The sequence below is a fragment of the Peromyscus leucopus genome, chromosome 4 (assembly GCF_004664715.2).
Source record: "Peromyscus leucopus breed LL Stock chromosome 4, UCI_PerLeu_2.1, whole genome shotgun sequence".
Classification (NCBI taxonomy): domain Eukaryota; kingdom Metazoa; phylum Chordata; class Mammalia; order Rodentia; family Cricetidae; genus Peromyscus; species Peromyscus leucopus.
In genome coordinates this window covers 101,164,973-101,180,348 of record NC_051066.1, presented here as the reverse complement: position 1 = coordinate 101,180,348, position 15,376 = coordinate 101,164,973, and the positions used below count along the sequence as shown (strand labels likewise).

At 41.7% G+C, this 15,376-nt stretch overlaps 1 protein-coding gene across 1 annotated transcript in view; it reads right to left on the bottom strand.

The window, feature by feature from the left end:
- Slc12a1 (solute carrier family 12 member 1) overlaps window positions 1-15,376 on the bottom strand; it is an 88,020-nt gene that overhangs the window by 35,347 nt on the left and 37,297 nt on the right. Inside the window, exons 11-17 of the mRNA XM_028858266.2 lie at window positions 14,090-14,241; window positions 12,850-12,957; window positions 12,365-12,488; window positions 10,339-10,440; window positions 8,237-8,392; window positions 4,803-4,902; window positions 3,954-4,041 (exon numbers count right to left, since the gene is read on the bottom strand). Of these exons, the coding sequence (XP_028714099.1) occupies window positions 3,954-4,041; window positions 4,803-4,902; window positions 8,237-8,392; window positions 10,339-10,440; window positions 12,365-12,488; window positions 12,850-12,957; window positions 14,090-14,241 (830 nt within the window). The remainder of the gene's footprint in view (window positions 1-3,953; window positions 4,042-4,802; window positions 4,903-8,236; window positions 8,393-10,338; window positions 10,441-12,364; window positions 12,489-12,849; window positions 12,958-14,089; window positions 14,242-15,376) is intronic.

Here is a 15,376-nt window from a genome sequence, read left to right as displayed (position 1 = left end):
TGGTTGCACACTGCAATAACGTTTTAGACATAGTTGAGTTAAACAAATGAAATTGTTAAAAATAACTTGACCTATCTTTTCGTCTTTTTAATTGACAACTAGAAGATTTTGAATTATACATGCAGCACATATTATATTTCTATCATACAGCACTAGTTGAGCTTTGAGGCCCCTCCCTTTTTATTATTCTATCTAAATTGAGTTAATTTCTTTGAATTGTTAGCTGTTTGCCAGTATATGTTCTAGAAGTTATCAATATTCCAAACAATTTAATCATCTTACATTAGTCAAAAAGCAAGACCCTTCAACGAAGATAGAAAAGGTAGAAACATCAGGAGGATGGTTATTGAACCAGAAGACCGGGACCTAAGTAAGATATGCTATTATGGGGGAAGTTTCACTCGGGGCTCCAGAATGTCAGTGCATTTTTAACTACCAGCCCTTCCTTGGGCATTCAAGGCTTTACCCACTATAAGAGGAGGAAAGAATATTGTGTTGAAGATCATTTAATGTTGATGACAACCATCAGATAGAAGAACAACCAACAGCTGAGAAAGATGTTAGACCATCAGAGTTCAAGCTGCAATGATTGTAAGCTCCTGGGGAAAATGGCGCTTACTTAAAGAAATATAGTCTAACATATGTCTGTTAGTATTACAAAGATCTGGATTAAACATTAATTGTGACAGAGAGATTTATTTTAATGACTGAATTTGCCATACTGAAAAGTCATAAAAATATTTCATACAGAATCTCTTTTGGCTAAAAGGGATTATGATGTCCTTGTAGCATACTTATTAATATGAAGCTAGACTCTAATGCAAATGTAAGAAGGCTAAAGCCAACTAACAGGAAGGGAGATATGCTGGAACATAATTAACCAGTATTCAAATATGCCATTATTACAAAAATGGGTTTTACCATCCAAGTAATATATTACTGAGATTAACTTCAGTCAGCATTCCCAAACATGAGCACATGAATTAATTCCTCAATTTGAACAATGGAACTTTGAAAAATGTGTGTATTTATATATCAACTTATGTGTCTATATGTTGAGAGTCTCATGACTGCTTTCTTGGCTTCTCTGGTTGGAACTACCAGAAGGCCAATTTCTCCCTTTTTCTGATTTGGGCCACGAACCATCTCACCATATACTCTAGTGCCCATTCTTAGGTCATTTCATTCTTCCTATATTTTATCGTGTCGGTATTGTATTAACATCTTGATAGAGGCTCGCTGACATGAAGAGTTTAGTGTCTCTTATCTGAAATTTTGAGGCTGAATAAGAAAAAGATAAGGGGAGGGAGGGGGAGGAGGGGGGAGCTTCAGTGGCTGAATATGAGTTAGGTGAATAGGGGTCTAGCAAATCCACCGTCTGGACTTGAAGGTATCTGCGTTTTGTTGAAGACCGCATATTTCAGGAATGAAAATAGCAACTATCATATTCCCCCAGTAATAACATCAATAACATTACCAATAACAACAAATAAAGTTAATTCAGTATTCACTATTTGACAGACACAAAATAGTGCTTGAAAGCAGGTATACTTCTCACAATGACCCTAAAACAGGTAATTTTTTTTCCCATTCAGAGAGACTAAACTATATGTGTAAGAGAATCAAAGCTAGTAAGTGCCAAAACAGTGATTCCGAACTTGACTGTTAGTTTCAGCGACCCAGGGGAACCAGCTTCTTAGAGTTGAGAACAAAATTGTAGTTCCCTTTCCATCATTGCTACTTAACATTTACATAAGGCTGGCTTAACTATCATCAGTATACTTTGGGGAAATAAAATTCCAGTGGTAGGCTGCCTCCCCTGCATCCCTTTCCATCTGTTACCTTGGAAAGATGATTGACAACTGAGCTTTCATCTAAAAATTCTGACAGCATCCATAGCCTCAGGAGTTCACAAGAAGTAACTAACCGGGACGTCTTTAATTGATGCAGTAACTGTTTTCTGTTCCCAAGAGAATTTCAGCATGGGGGAGTAGGATTCATGGGTCTTTCATGGAGACATCAGCACAGTAATGTGAAGTGTTGCCCAGCATATGTGTGAAAGTACCAGATCACACACTTACTTCACATGAAAAACGTCTACTAGGACCGTAGTCCTTTTTGCAGTTAGAGAATCAAGGGTTAATTAAAAGCAGGGTTTCTTGTCTCTATGGAAGACCTTTTCTCCCTTGCCAATATATGACTGTTGATATTTCTTGTTCATTTCTTCAGTCCTGAAGATATTTTATTGCTTGCTAAACCAAATTTTCTCTAAATTGCTAGAGAAGAAAAACACCCCAAACTGCTTATTCCATCAAAACCGGTTCCTATATTATATTGGTCAAAATGAAATCCACTAATCCAGGGCACTAAAGTTGATAATAAGAGAGAAAGGCTCTTGATAAGTTTTTAACAAATTCTCTGGAGTCACAGTTGGCCATAACTTAACCTGTCAATCTTCCCTATTCAGTAGCTCTCTCCACCCCCTACTGGATAATTGTATTTAGTAATATTGTTTGAGTTACTGTCGTCTAAACACAGAAAGGAAAGAGAATGGGGCCAACTTTCATAGCATTTAGGATATTGCTAAGTTTAAAAGATGTTTGAGTGTTTCTCAGGATGCAATATGGTGAATTAGTTCACTGCATCATTGCAGAGTTGTCTGCCTCTGGTCTCAACTTCCTCACCCTCGTTCCTTGGCAGATCCTGGAAGTGTAAATAGTGGTCTTTGATTGTGACAGCTCTCCCAGGGATCAAGCAGTCTTCTTGGCCTAATAAGAGGCACCCTGGGAGGCCTCCACTGACATCCCAATCGCCATTTTCTTGTCAGGGTGGCCCAGTACATGATTTAATTTTCCTGTCTCATTTTCGCAGTTAGTAAAATAGAAATAAGAGTTTCTTGGTTTTCTGTGTCTTACATGCTTGCAGATCAAATAAGAAAATGGGAAAATGCTTTGAAGAATATGTAAGTATGTAGTTGTGTAAACATGTATTGATAAAAATTTAAACTGAGAGAGACACAGAGAGAGCATGGGACAGAGGGAGAGGAGAGAGAGAGAAATGAGAGTACACGCAGAGGTAGGATAGTATGGAGGATTTAGATGTATTTTTTAATTCTAATTTCAATGCTTTCTCTCCATTTGGAGAATTGGTAAATAATTACTGTTGACTTTTTAGCATCTACTCTGAAAACCTCCAGTCACTTGTCAATCCTGCACACATCCCTGAACAGCAGGGAAGTCTCTCAACTCTGTCAAAGTCACAGAAAGCTTAGCTTAATTCCCCAGGTATATGTAGTGTCATCACAATTATCCAGACATTTAATCTACATTCCATGGGTGGCTATTTAAGGCCGTTATGTCTGGTTCCTTCTCGCTGGCTTCTGTAGACTAGTGAGTATTCTGGTCTAGTCCTTCCCACTCTTTTGATTTAAACAGTTATTAACCCAGATGCCTTCATTTTTATCTCTGAGACAGTTCAGTTCTTCTTGACTCAAAAGCCATTGCTTAAAAATACTTACCACTTTCAGTTGGCCTCCTAAGAAATCAGAAATAATTTCATCTATCCATTTAAATTCATGATTACTTTTTCTGCTAGTCCTGAATCAAGGAGGAGAACTCTTGTTCAAGCTATTCTGTCAATTTCCTATTGTTGGTATCTTCTGTGGTACCTAAAATAGCCCAAGGTGAGCACTTCCATGGGGTGAACAGTTCTTTTGGGTGAGTACTTCCCTTCTCTTGAGTGATCACTTCCCTTGGGTGATCACTTCCCTTGGGTGATCACTTCCCTTGGGTGATCACTTCCCTTGGGTGAGCACTTCCCTTGGGTGATCACTTCCCTTGGGTGAGCACTTCCCTTGGGTGATCACTTCCCTTGGTGATGCACTTCCCTTGATCAGGGTGAGCCACTGATCAGAGTCATTCAGCACTCCCATTGCGGTGCAGAACTTCGCATACAAGGCCGCTGTTCTTGGTAAAGGCATGGGTTATATCCAAGAGAGCAGGTCTTGCCATAGGTCCCCCCGTTAAGACAATGCATTGGGGTCTGAAAGTAAAGAAGACATGAGAACTGACCAATGCAAGAAGCATGTGAGCCCAGAACCCCTCAAAAGAAAGAAGAGAAAGTTAAGAAAAATAGGAAAAATGGAACAACCGCTTCCTTAATCATTTCCTAGATTTCCCACCAGAATTCTTGAACTATCTTGACATCTTAATAGTTTCATATAATTAATCACAGCAAAAGAACGAAGTAGGGAAAGGATAGTCTCGGGCTCCCCTTGCCTTTCTTTTTTGGGCACTACATCACCCCAAGTCTCCACTCCAGCTTCCCTCTCTCATCAGTATTTTATTTATCTTCCTTGCTAGTCTGTGTTGTGAGGCACCATTATAATATATAACTAATGAAGACCTAAAATTGCTACTTCTCCTAAGGGAATTCATTAAATCATAAAGCCTCAGATTGAAAGCAAATAAAACCAATCCCTCTGGCAGATATTCCTCTGAAGTCACATCCTTCAGGTCTTTCTGTCTCCAGGCATGGAAAAAGACACAGCAGTGTGAGGAGCTGTGACTCTGGGTGGACAGAGCTCAAAACAGAAGGGAAAACCTGTTCATTTCTGTTCTTGGTAACAGCATGAATTATATCCAAGAAAGCGGGCCTTCTGCCCTCGTGAAATACGGTAGCGTTGCTATTCATGTTTGAAATGGGCCCACAAAGGTACTTGCAGCTACTCTGGTGAATTTGGCTCCTCTGAAGGAAAGCCACTTTAATGTGGCATACCAGGGGACCCCAAAAGGCAACTTTACCTGAAATTTTTCACATGGTCTTCCACTGTGGTTAGTTCCAGAGCATTGTCTAAGGCACTCACATAGGAAAGAGCCTGTGTGGAGGAACCCCAGTTCACATCTGTGGACAAAGGAGGAAATTGGTACCTCCCAAAATTGACCTTTTCTCTGTATGCCCTGAAAAGTTTTTAATAAACCTTTCTCTCTTGCAATTTTTCTTGCCTATGCAAACAATGGCGAGAGCCCACATTAGAGAAAATACAACATAATGTCTCCTGGAAATAGTGTACTCCCCTCTCATGAGCACCCATGTGAATCCTTAGGAATGAGCCTTTCTTCCAGCCAGGGTCACAACGTAAATCTGCAGCCCCAGAAAGCTTGCTGAATAAGTAAGGCTGTGTGGTGATGACCATGCAGGCAGAAAGTTCAAGGCCATCACAAATTCTTAAACTGGGAACAAAAGAGAGATTTCCGTATGCAGAGGCAGTGCACAGTCGTTTCTATTTTGAGTGGCAGAGCTGCCCAGCTTGGGAATTCTTGCTTGTGGGGCTCATGAAGAGAGTTTTAGGCTCTTTAGCAAGGATCTCCATCTGACCTGCCAGAAACAAGCCTTCAAAAGAGGGAGCTCAGAGCTCACCCTGCTTCAAAAGCAGTGAGTTTAAATATTAAATGGCTTCGGTAAGTTTTATGCTGGGAAGTCCCAGAGATGAACTGACAGATCCGCCCCAGAAGATAGTCTCTCAGTGCTTGTGGTGGGGATAAGGGATATTTTATCTGAGGATCCAACAGAGTGATACGAAGTGTTGTCTATGTACCAGACAAGCAAACCTTAGGACATTCATTCTTATATTATTATTATTGTTGTTGTTGTTGTTATTATTTGTGTGTGTGTGTGTGGTGTGTGTGTGTGTGTGTGTGTGTGTGTGTGTGTGTGTGTGTGTATGTGCACGCACACTCAAGCATGCATACCACAGCACATGCACTGGGGTCAGAGTTTTGTGAGTGGATTTTCTCCTACTGTAGGCTTCAGAGACTGCACTCAGATCCTCAGGCTTCCATGGCAAACATTTCACTTACTGAGCTAACTTGCTGGCCTGATAGTCATTCTTTTAGGGCAAAGACTCTACTAGTCAATTTGATATTCATACGTGAAAGAATGAACCTCGAACCACACCATATACTAAAATTAACTGCAGTAGATAATAGACCTTAATTATCAAATTATCAAAAGCTCTAAATGTTTGTGGCCTTGGGTTGAGGAAAGATGTCTCAGATTTCTATTTCTCTCTCTCTCTCTCTCTCTCTCTCTCTCTCTCTCTCTCTCTCTCTCACACATACACACACACACACACACACACACGCATACACACAAATTACAAAAGATAAAAGATAAAAAAGAAAGATCAATTAGTTTTGATAAAAGATAGGAACTTGTATTAATAAAAACAAACTATCAGGGAAGTGAAAAGAGAAGCTGCAGGCCTGGAGAAAATCGCCAGAAAGCATATACTGCAAGAGGAGTCTGAATACAGAAGGAAGCCTCACAGTTGAGTTAGAAAACCATGTTAAAAAAAGACAAAAGATTCAAACAGCTGCTTAATAAGATATATAAATGGCATGTAAGATTTTCAGTGTCATTAGTCACTAGGAAAATGCAAATTGAGTGACAGTGGCTAGAATTACAAGTCTTTTACAAGGACTTTAAAGCCAAGTAACAATACTGCATGCTGACAAGGTGTGGAGTGACTAGGAGACCTTTTCAAACTGCTGTTTGGAATGGAAAATAATACTGTTATTCTGGCAGACAGTCTTGCAATAAAGTTATATACACCATGTATAAACAGTCTTACTCCTAGGCATTTACTCAACAAAAATGAAAACACAGATCTACTTCAATTTTATATATATATGTATATATATATGCTATTAATATATAAAATTATATATAATAATATATATATCCCAAATTGAAAATGACCCACATGTCCATCAACTGTCAATCAGTGACAGAGAATTGTGGTATGTCCATATATGAAACACCACTTATAAATATCAAAGGACAAATTGCTTATGCATGCTACAGTATGGATAAATCTAAAAATTCAATACTAATCCAAAGACATCCATAAAGACTGTATACCATGATTCTATTTATATGATGTTCTGGAAAAGACAGAGTTATAGGTACAGAAGTTAGAAAAGTGGGTGCTAGGAGCTAAGTTCTGGAGGAGGAGCCTGAACACACAGGTGTCTAAGGGGACTCTTAGAGAAATCCTATACCCTTATTGTGACCGTGACAGGGCCTTTATAAGTTTGTCAAAACTTAAGGCTGTATATCCAAAGGGGGTGGGGCTCTCCCAGCTGTAAATTGTACCCATGGTTAACAATATATAAAGTGATAACAACATCATCATCATCATCATCATCATCATCAACAACAACAAAATCCCTTTAAAGTAGTTGTTCCCATCTCTGCCTGGCTGGCAGAGTAAGGTAAGGGAAGCAATGGTGGCCCTGGGCCTCTCAATGCTGAACTGAGAGTCCCTGGATGTCTCTAACCATATTCACCTTTCTCTTGGGTTCTTACGTTAAGAGCTGAAGTTCAGGCCACAGGGCCCACCATGCCCAGATTTTTCTTACAACAGTGGCCTTACTTTTTGGTGGGTTGGCTGTCCTTCCAGGATGTCTCATGCCCCTTCTTGGTCTCCAAGAACTCTATTTCTACTAAGGTCTTGAGACTTCCCAAATGTCCCACACCCTGGGACATTGCCTGCATCCACAATTCGCTCGTGTTCTTCTCCCTGGAGTCTCATTCTCTGGCTCTGGCATTACCCACTTCCATGTGGCTTGATGTTGTTTTAGAACTTAATTCGTTCATTCAACAAATATTTACTAAACTCATGTAGAGTAGTTGGCTCTGTGAATACAAACTATGAACCAAGAAACAATTCTGAGCAACTCCAAGGTTGCTCACGCCTCCCCTTTTCCCAGCAATCTGTTTACACTGCCTTTGTGATGCTTACTATATTGTATTATAATTCATTGCTTGGCTGTGAGTTTGAGAACTCCTTGAGACAGGGACCCTATCTCACTAGGACATTAGAAGGAGACAGAAGGGGAGGCCTGTGAGGTTTGAGGTCACATGCCTGTGGCCTAAATGTCAGCTCTATCACACCCTGACTTTTATTTTGGCATGTGATCAACTCTTTGAAATTTCTCCTCCTCTGAATTGAGCCTCATACCATGAAATGTGCCGGGTACTGTGCAGACTGAATGAGTCACATGGCGTGTACAGTGCTCCATGCTCTTGATTACCGTGGTCCTTATATTACGCAGCATTGTAACAAACTGCCTTGCACACAGTGCTCGTAAGCCTGTGGAAGCTACGTGATAAACAGTCGATGGATGGATAGAGGGAGCCGGAAGCCCATCCTAGGTGGCCTTTGTTCTCTTACCTGGCTTCTTGTAAGTCACATAGATGTAGAGGGATAACTCGATGACGTAGGTAATGACAGCTGCCCACCAGTTGATGACAAACATGACCGCACAGCACAGAACTGCTCCAAAAAGAGACACCCACATGTTGTAAATCCCGTACGCCGGCCTCCATCCTGGAAGGAAACATCACATAGGAAAATTTTTTGCCTGTGCACTACGCTGTGTTATAAGAGTGCAGATAATATGTCTTCCTCTGGCATAAAAATTTAAGTTTTTAGGTCCATTTCCTAACTCTTAACTTTTTTTTTTTTTTTAAATCTTGGATCCTTGATCTACAAAAGTCTTGTTTGTACCAAAGATGATGCTGTAAAATTTGGGAAATATGAAACATCTGGAAAGTAGATGATCACAGACTGGACCCATCTGTGCTTCCTATGTGTCCTGATTGTCCTCCCAAACTACCAGAGCTTAAGCAAACAAAATCATCACCACCAGGACTGGAAAGGAAGAAGGTAAGTTGGAAAAAGTGGCGTCTGGGCAACAGGTGGGCAAAAGAACTTCCTGTCTGTGAAAGAGCCAGTCATAAAATGGGCCTTTGCTCCATTTGCAAATCAATGGAAACAGCCTGCCTTACGATCATCCTAAGAGGACAGTGTTTGATCCTTCACAAGCAATAATCTTATAGAAGAGGAGAAATGTTTCTACCAGTGGTCCTTAAACCCAACAGATGCATAGCATTATGTTTTATAAAGTATCTGCCACAGTTATACTATGCACAGGCTTCTATGTTTTTTGAAGTGAAAGAGACTAGGAAAGCATTCAGTCAGGATGGGAAAACCTGAGCTGGAGGACGACGCATTTGGTCAATGGGTGAATACGACTTTAAATCTGGAGTCACTGAAATCCAGTGGAACTCTGTCTAGAGCGGAAATTTCCTCAATGACCACAAGAGGGAAACAGCACTCCAGGAAGGCTATTAGAAAAGCCCGATTTTTTTTTTTTTTCTTAGTTCTGCTTCCTTCTAAGAGACAGCCTTTGGAGGTCAGGTGGACAGGGAGGGGGTGGGGTAGATTTGGAGAGTCATATTTGGGGTTTATGGTTTTTTTTTTCTATTTTTCTTCCCCCGTTCCCATTACTCCTCCTTCCCACTCTTCTGATAATTATTGTAACTGGCTTTTTTTTTTTTTTTTTTTTTTTTTTTTTTTTTTTTTTTTTTTTTTTTATCTTAGCAAAACATGACATGGGATCACAGATTCATGTTAAAAGATCAACCACACTAAACTGAAAATCTTCAGTTACGTTCTATACTTTCTTTAATCAAGTAGCCCTGCCTGCATGGACACAGGCTCCCTGGCCCCCCTTTCTGTAACTCGGTAGCCTTTTGTGGACACAGGCTCCCCGGCCTCCTCTGCAAACCTTGCTGTCAATAAGGCTGAGGAAGGCGGCAAAGCACAAGAGTATTTATTTAGTATCTTGGATGAAAGTTCTCATGGTGAAAGTCTGGGAGTCATATAGCCGTCAGATGACTTTCTGGAAGCAACAGAAGGAATTTTATTGGGCAGTGGAAGCCAAGAAGAGATGAAGGATGATGAGCTAGAGGAAGGCTCTTGGGTGTGGAATTTTAAGCCATTTAAGACCAGAGCCCAATTGTGCACTGATGTCCCTGGCGTGCGCAGGGCGGTCGATCTGCATTGCCTGCACTCAGCAGGTAATTATGGGAACTGCTCATCCTTCTCTTCTGCACCATGGGCAGGAAACAAATTGATAGTGAGGAAGTCTCAAATATATACATTTATTCCACTTCTGTGGTCACTTTTACCCTGGAAATAAATAGTGGTGTTTTTCTACTGCTGAAATAAATGTGGTTTCTCTTGCAATGAATAATTTATTGCCACAGGAGAAAATTGACTTTACGGTTGGTCAAAAAGGCCATTGCTCCTATGATTCTTTTTCTATTTTGTAAGTCATCCCCCAACTCACCAAAATGAAGTAGATTATGCTGCTGACTAAGATATAAGAAAACATAAAAACACAGATTGAACACTTTTCACAGACGTATTTCATTTTATTGAGACAAACTAGCTGTTTGCTTAGGCTTCTGTTTCTCATTTTGGCTTACCTGGAGATTTGGCGTACGAGGCATGGAAGCAGGAGAAATTAATGAGAGCGTAGGAGGCCAGGAAGAAGTTGGAGATGATGGGCGCGATGACATTCAGCTCCGCTGGAAGAGAAGCAGAGTTAGCACGTGTACAGCTGTGCACAGGGGCTGGGCAGCTGCTGAGGCCTGGAAGCTCAGCTTTTCCTGGAAATCGGAAACATAGCTAAAATCTGTCAAAGTTTAAGAAGTTAGCGATTCTTTCTTTGAGGATCTATCTATCTATATCTATCTATCTATCTATCTATCTATCTATCTATCTATCTATATTTCCCCCCCCCCCTCTCTCTCTCTCAGCCAAGGTTTCCATGGAGCAGAGACTCAAGAAAACCTGCCAGTCAGAAAACAGACAATCCAGACCTCTGTCTATCCCAGGACTAAGTGCATAGTGAGTTACATGGCATGCGTGCGTGTGTGCGTCGTCTCCACGGCATGCGAAACACACTGAAATAGTGGCTCCCACCAGCCATCGCTTTCCATCACTTTCTGCAACCGTTAATGTTTGCATCTGGCTCTATGGCAATTTTGGATGCACCAAATCCTGTATTCTTTATCTGCTATGTAAACAGTCAAGAGACTCTGTAGGATGGAAATTCATGTGAGTTTAAGGAGATAATTTTATGTAGGCATTACATTAAATCAATGATTTAAAGGGGGATAATTTAATGGGTACATTTTTTTTTTTTTTTTTTGTTTTTAGACAGGTTTCTTGTTAGCTTTGCGCTTTTCTGATGGTACATTTTAAAAAGTTAATTGTGTGATCATTTAAATGCAGAAGAAGGAGGCTGGAGAGATGGATGGCTCAGCAGGTAAAGGTGTGTGCTGCCAAACCGACGCCATGAGTTAGGTCCCAGGGACCCTCTCGGAAGGAGAAAACCAGCTCCCACAAGGCGTCTTCTGACCTACATGTTAGTACGGGCACACGTGTGTGCATGTGCGTGCACGTGTGCACACACACACACACATACACAAATGTAATGAAACATTAAATGCAGCAGAGGGCAGTAATTTGAAGTCTTAAACATTATATAGCATTACTGGAGTATCTCTCTATATAAACCATTTTTTATATTTCTTAAAAATTTAACAAATTTAAGCCTGTGCGCACGCCTTTATCACACTCGGAGCAGAGCAGGCGGATCTGTGAGTCAGGCAGCTGGTACAAGTGAGTCCAGAAAGCCAAACTAAAGAGAAATTCAAAAAAAAAAAAAAAAAAAAAAAAAAAAAATTAACAAATTTAGTAGGAGTTATATGTAGCCCTCCCAACTTCATAGACATCGTATAAGGACACATATATTATAGTTGTTCCCAGGGTTTCACATGCAAAGAAGAACCCTTAGTTTGGGCCTTAAGGGAGAACAAGGATAGTGGAAGCTGACAAATACACCTTTTCAAGACCTTGTGGCTACTTCTAGCTTCTTGGGAAAGAAAACCCAAATTATAGTCCAGGTAAGTGGTTCTCAAAAAACTCAAGTCTAGGAGCGATTTGAAGGGGAGGATGAAAAATGTAGATTCCAAATCCTCAGCGATTCTAACTCAGGAGCCCTAAGTTTGGACCTGCAAAATCTGCACTTTCAGAGACACCTTGGTGCTTCTGAGCGGATGGCCAAGTAGCTACCTATGAAGAAACACTGGCATAAGGATTCAGCTTGCCAGGTTAGAGCTATCGGCTGGTGCCTAGAGCTGGGTGGGGGCGGGGTGTGTGTGTGCCTCCCATGGTTAGGATGCACTGAATTGCAGGAAGAGTTCAGTTGCATTTGGCTGGATGGGCTTCTAACCCTCAGGTTCCAAGAACAGACAAAAGCCTACAGCCTCCCTCGCACCCTCCAATACCCTCTTCACTTAAGGATTTCTCGCTTCCTTCTTAAACAAACGCTAGCATTTCCAGACAGAGTCTTAAGATAAACCAGCTGATTTCTCAAGCTAAAAGCAAAAGCCTGAATCATAAGAAGAATCTTTGGCTTTCCAACAGGGCAAGAAAACTGCCCACCGATGAGAATGAATGCCATGGCTATCACAAAAGTGAGAAAGTATCCTCTCAGGGGCTCGTTGTTCTTCCCATAGCCCTTCGCGAAGAACTGCAGTCCTTTGAAGATGTTGTCCTTGCACAGAGCCTAATGGGAAAAAAGAGGAGACATTTGTCATTTATGTCTGTGCACAGTCGTTTTCTCTAGGTGATTCAGAAAAGAAGATTTGGGAAAGATTAAGCGATGCACAATCTGAGGCGCAAGTTAACACTGAGGCTCATCATTCTTTATATTATCGGAATCGATCTTGACTATGTGGCAGACACAGCACTTGAGCCAGATGCAAACATTAACGGCTGCAGAAAGTGATGGAAAGCGATGGCTGGTGGGAGCCACTATCTCAGTGTGTTTTGCATGCGGTGGAGACAGAGCAGGCACGCACGCACTCACGCACTCACGCACGCACGCACTCATGCACGCCCGCCCGCTTCCATGGCTGTATTATTACCTGGAATACTTTGGGCGCACTGACGAGGGAGGCCAGGGCTGAAGAGAGTGTTGCTGAAAAGATCCCCGCGGTGATGAGGGGCCCGAACCCTGACACCATGCTCATGACCTTGAGAAGAGAGAGGGTTCGGGTAAGGCAGCTCACCCAGCAAACAGTTTGAAAGTTAATTGTTCTTCAACACGCTTTTTCCTTCTCCACTTCCTGCGATTCACACTCTTATAAACTAATGCTCCACCACTCCCCCCACCCCACGCTTGAACTTGTAATACTTCTCTTTTTATTTACCAAGCACCAGATACCCACCACGAAATATTTAGAAAACACTGGAAAAACTAAAGAAGGGAGTACTTTCAAGGACTCTCCTAGTGCCTCCCCTGCACTCCTCGTTGCTCTGGTGGGAGGAAGCTCTACCCCACAGCCGGTGGTGTGGGGTATAGGTGTGCGGACAGCTTGTCTGCCTTCAGTCTCCTTACAGGCACTGTCTTTTCTTCTACCAAAGAGTTGCCAAACCTTTGCTTTCCTTGTGCTCTTTAAACATGACTTTATTTTTTGACATAATTGAGATACTCATGATTTGCCTTGGAATAACAATGAGAAGAATACCAGCACCAACACGGTCCCTGGGAACAGATTTTCCATGATTATGAGGAGCCTATCAGCTTGAGTCATATTTTGGAATAATGATTTCAGCTGAGTTGATGTGTCTGTGTTGGTTGTTAAAATTAGACAGATGCAGACTTCTCAGTCCATTTACTTGTTACTCTCTTTACCAACCACGTAGGACAATTAGTATGTTTTAAGTCCCAGGCTTTCCCATGTTGCTTTGCCCTCCTTTTTGTCCCAGTTTCTCATTCACAACTTCTCCTTGCCCTGTCTCTTGGCCGTGTGCGGCCACCTTAGATTTTTCTAATCTAAAGCCTGTACACAAAATGCACTCCAAGTGCTAGTTAGCATCTCCAATCCAGCATGGCATCTCACAGAGTTGACTGGAAGCTATGGAACAATGTGATGCTCCCTCCTGGTGGCACAGCTCACACCTTACCACAGTGCCTGAAAAGCACAAGAACTACCACCACACCATGCCTGCATGATCTCTTCTCTCCCACACCACCTGCTCCTTGCTTGATTCAAACCAATCAATATATAATCAATTGCAGATCCAGAAGCCTTACTATACTTGATATCCTGAAAATGCAGACAATAACAATAAACACCCCGCCCCCTCTCTCAAGGTGCATACCTGAAAATTGTTCATCAGCCCATACTGACATGGTTCATGTTGACATCTCGAGAAGTCATAGCCCAGCCCGCAGGCTGCAGATCCGTTGCAATTCATCCCAGAAACGATGGTGTCATTTATGCTTCCAGTGGCGTCTCTGACCACACATGCCGCTGAGGGAACAATGTTTGTCTGTCATTGCTTTTTTTTCCCTTGCTCCTTTTCAGTGCTAGGGACAGAACCCAGGGCCTTGTGCTCGTGAAGCAAACGCTAGCAAATGCTGTGGCACTGAGCTAAATCCCTGACCCCCACATCATCTCCTCATCTTGGCAGCCTTTGTCAGTGTCCTGCTCTCTGAGGGTCTGGTTCTAAAGCATGCTTAGTCGGCATTGAGTCTGAACATGTATATTCAGAGCCTGTGCGGACTGTCAATTCTTAAGACACAGTCGCTGGAGCTCCCAGCCTCCGAGTCCTGTGGACACCCTGGTTTTCACTCACACTGCCTTGGGTGGTCCTTACTCCCGAGGCTATCTTGTAGGAGGCTTGGGCGCTGAGACTCTGATTTTCTGATCTAAAATGGGTCCTGCTTTGGCATAACATGCACGCAGCTCATATCTAGCTCAGTTCTACTGACCCCACGATTTTTAATAACTCCTGTTGCCTGAGAGGTGGCAATCAAGAGAAGGCACTAAGAAATCTAATCACTAAGAAAATGTGGCCTTGCTTTCAGGTAATTCTTTGCATGTGTTTCAGAAACAGAGTTATAATTCTACTTTAAATGTAATTTTAAATGTTTTTTTTTTGAGATCATAATGTAATAATATCATTTTGTCCCTTTTCTGTCCTCCCTCCAAACCCTCTCACATACCCACTGTCTTGCTCTTTCAAATTCATGGCCTCTTTTTTGTTTAATTGGTGTGTATGTGTGTGTATTTTTAAACACATGAATACAATGTGCTTAGTCTGAATACTGTTTGCCGGTGTGTTTCCAGAGCTGGCCATATAGTACTGGATAACCAATTGCTGTGCTCTTCCCTGAGGAAGACGGTTTCTTCCGCTCTCACACATTCCTTCCTTCCCTATTGCTCTTTCCCTATTGTTGAGGCTTTGTGGGCTTTCCTACCCGCCCCATCCACATTAGCATGTCTATGGATGCCTCCTTGTTCAGGTCACATATATGTAATTTTAATTGCTTTAATGATAAAGATAGCACCACCCAGTAAGATGGTGGCATAGTTTCTGCCTATGTGAGCACTGCTGAAAAAAAAAAATAAATAAAAAATAAAAAAAAGTTAGACTTCATCCCAA